Raw genomic sequence first — 1,204 nt, forward strand, 5'->3', positions numbered from 1 at the left:
GCAGGGCCATGAGCTACCAGCTTGACAATGTTCGGATGGTCGCCGAGCCGCTCCATCACGTAGCCCTCGGACTTCACGAGCTGGGAGGGCGTGAAGCTGGTGTTGTGCGTGCGAGACGGTGAGATGACCTTGACGGCGAACTCGGAGGCCGCTCCGCGGGCGTTGCGGCGCCCTGCAAACACCTGGCCCCACGTCCCGTCGCCAAGGCGGTGCGAGGAGCAGCGAAAGCGGCAGGCAGAGGGCACGCTGTTCAAGTCGTCGCCCGGCTGATCGCACCGCGCGGACGCCTTGAGTTTTTGCACCTCCTCCTCGCTGGGAAAGTATGGCATGGGGTCGTCGGCCGAAGCGACTCGAGACGCTGCTTCCCGTCGGGCCGAAAAGCAAGCAATCGAACAGCGTGTCAAGGTAGAATTTTGCTAGCATTTTCAAGAAGAGACACACATTTCTTCACACACCTCTCCTTAAAATCCCTGTGTGGTGGCGGCGTGCCGTCCTCCCATCCCTCCCTTGGGTTGTCTGTTTTGCTTCTTTCTTTCTTTCTTTACACATTTCAAGAGAGAGAGGCAGCTCGGCCGACAAGGTCGCAAGGCGCGCTACCTACCCGACGCTGGAGCACGACGACCACGACCCCGGCCCCCTCGCAGAGCGCATCAGGCGCGACAAGCGCGAGTTCTCCATTTTCGGCGCAGAGCGCATCAGGCGCGACCGCTCCTCCGACGACTCCTCCTCCGACCGCGACTCATGCGGCACCGGCTCCACTAGCGAGGCGAATGACATATTCGACACCCTCGAAGACCATCTCGGCTACGGTTCCGACTCCGGCTCCGGCTGGTAGTCGACAAGCTGCCGAGCGCAAATCACTCTGTGTGACACATTTCTTGTTGGCTTCTCAAAATCTCTCTCTCACATTTCTTGTTGGCTTCTAAAAATCTCTCTCTCGCATTTTCAGTATATGTCTTACGAACATACCCGATTTTACAACAAAGCTCCCTCGATCACGATGTCAACCCTCCCCAAGGCGGCGTGCCGTCCTCCCATCCCTCCCTTGGGTTGTCTGTTTTCTTTCTTTCTTTTTACCCTCCCCAAGTCGTTTGTTGATCTGGTGCTTGTTAGGGCTTGCCGATCTCTTCTCTTTCTAGGGCTTGAGAGTGGCCTGCCATGTCTCAGGAAGGACTGTGGTTGCAGGAGAGTACCACCAACCATC

General features: G+C 57.7%; 1 protein-coding gene across 1 annotated transcript; it reads left to right on the forward strand.

Moving 5' to 3' along the window:
- Positions 1 to 322: 322 nt before the first annotated feature.
- On the forward strand, positions 323 to 835 carry EMIHUDRAFT_258976 (hypothetical protein; the record flags this gene model as incomplete). Its single annotated transcript, XM_005758636.1, has 2 exons — positions 323 to 405; positions 589 to 835. 2 exons carry the CDS (start codon positions 323 to 325, stop codon positions 833 to 835), a joined length of 330 nt encoding a protein of 109 aa, XP_005758693.1.
- Positions 836 to 1,204: the final 369 nt, after the last annotated feature.

The sequence above is a fragment of the Emiliania huxleyi genome (assembly GCF_000372725.1).
Source record: "Emiliania huxleyi CCMP1516 unplaced genomic scaffold EMIHUscaffold_8473, whole genome shotgun sequence".
In the NCBI taxonomy this organism is placed as follows: domain Eukaryota; phylum Haptophyta; order Isochrysidales; family Noelaerhabdaceae; genus Emiliania; species Emiliania huxleyi.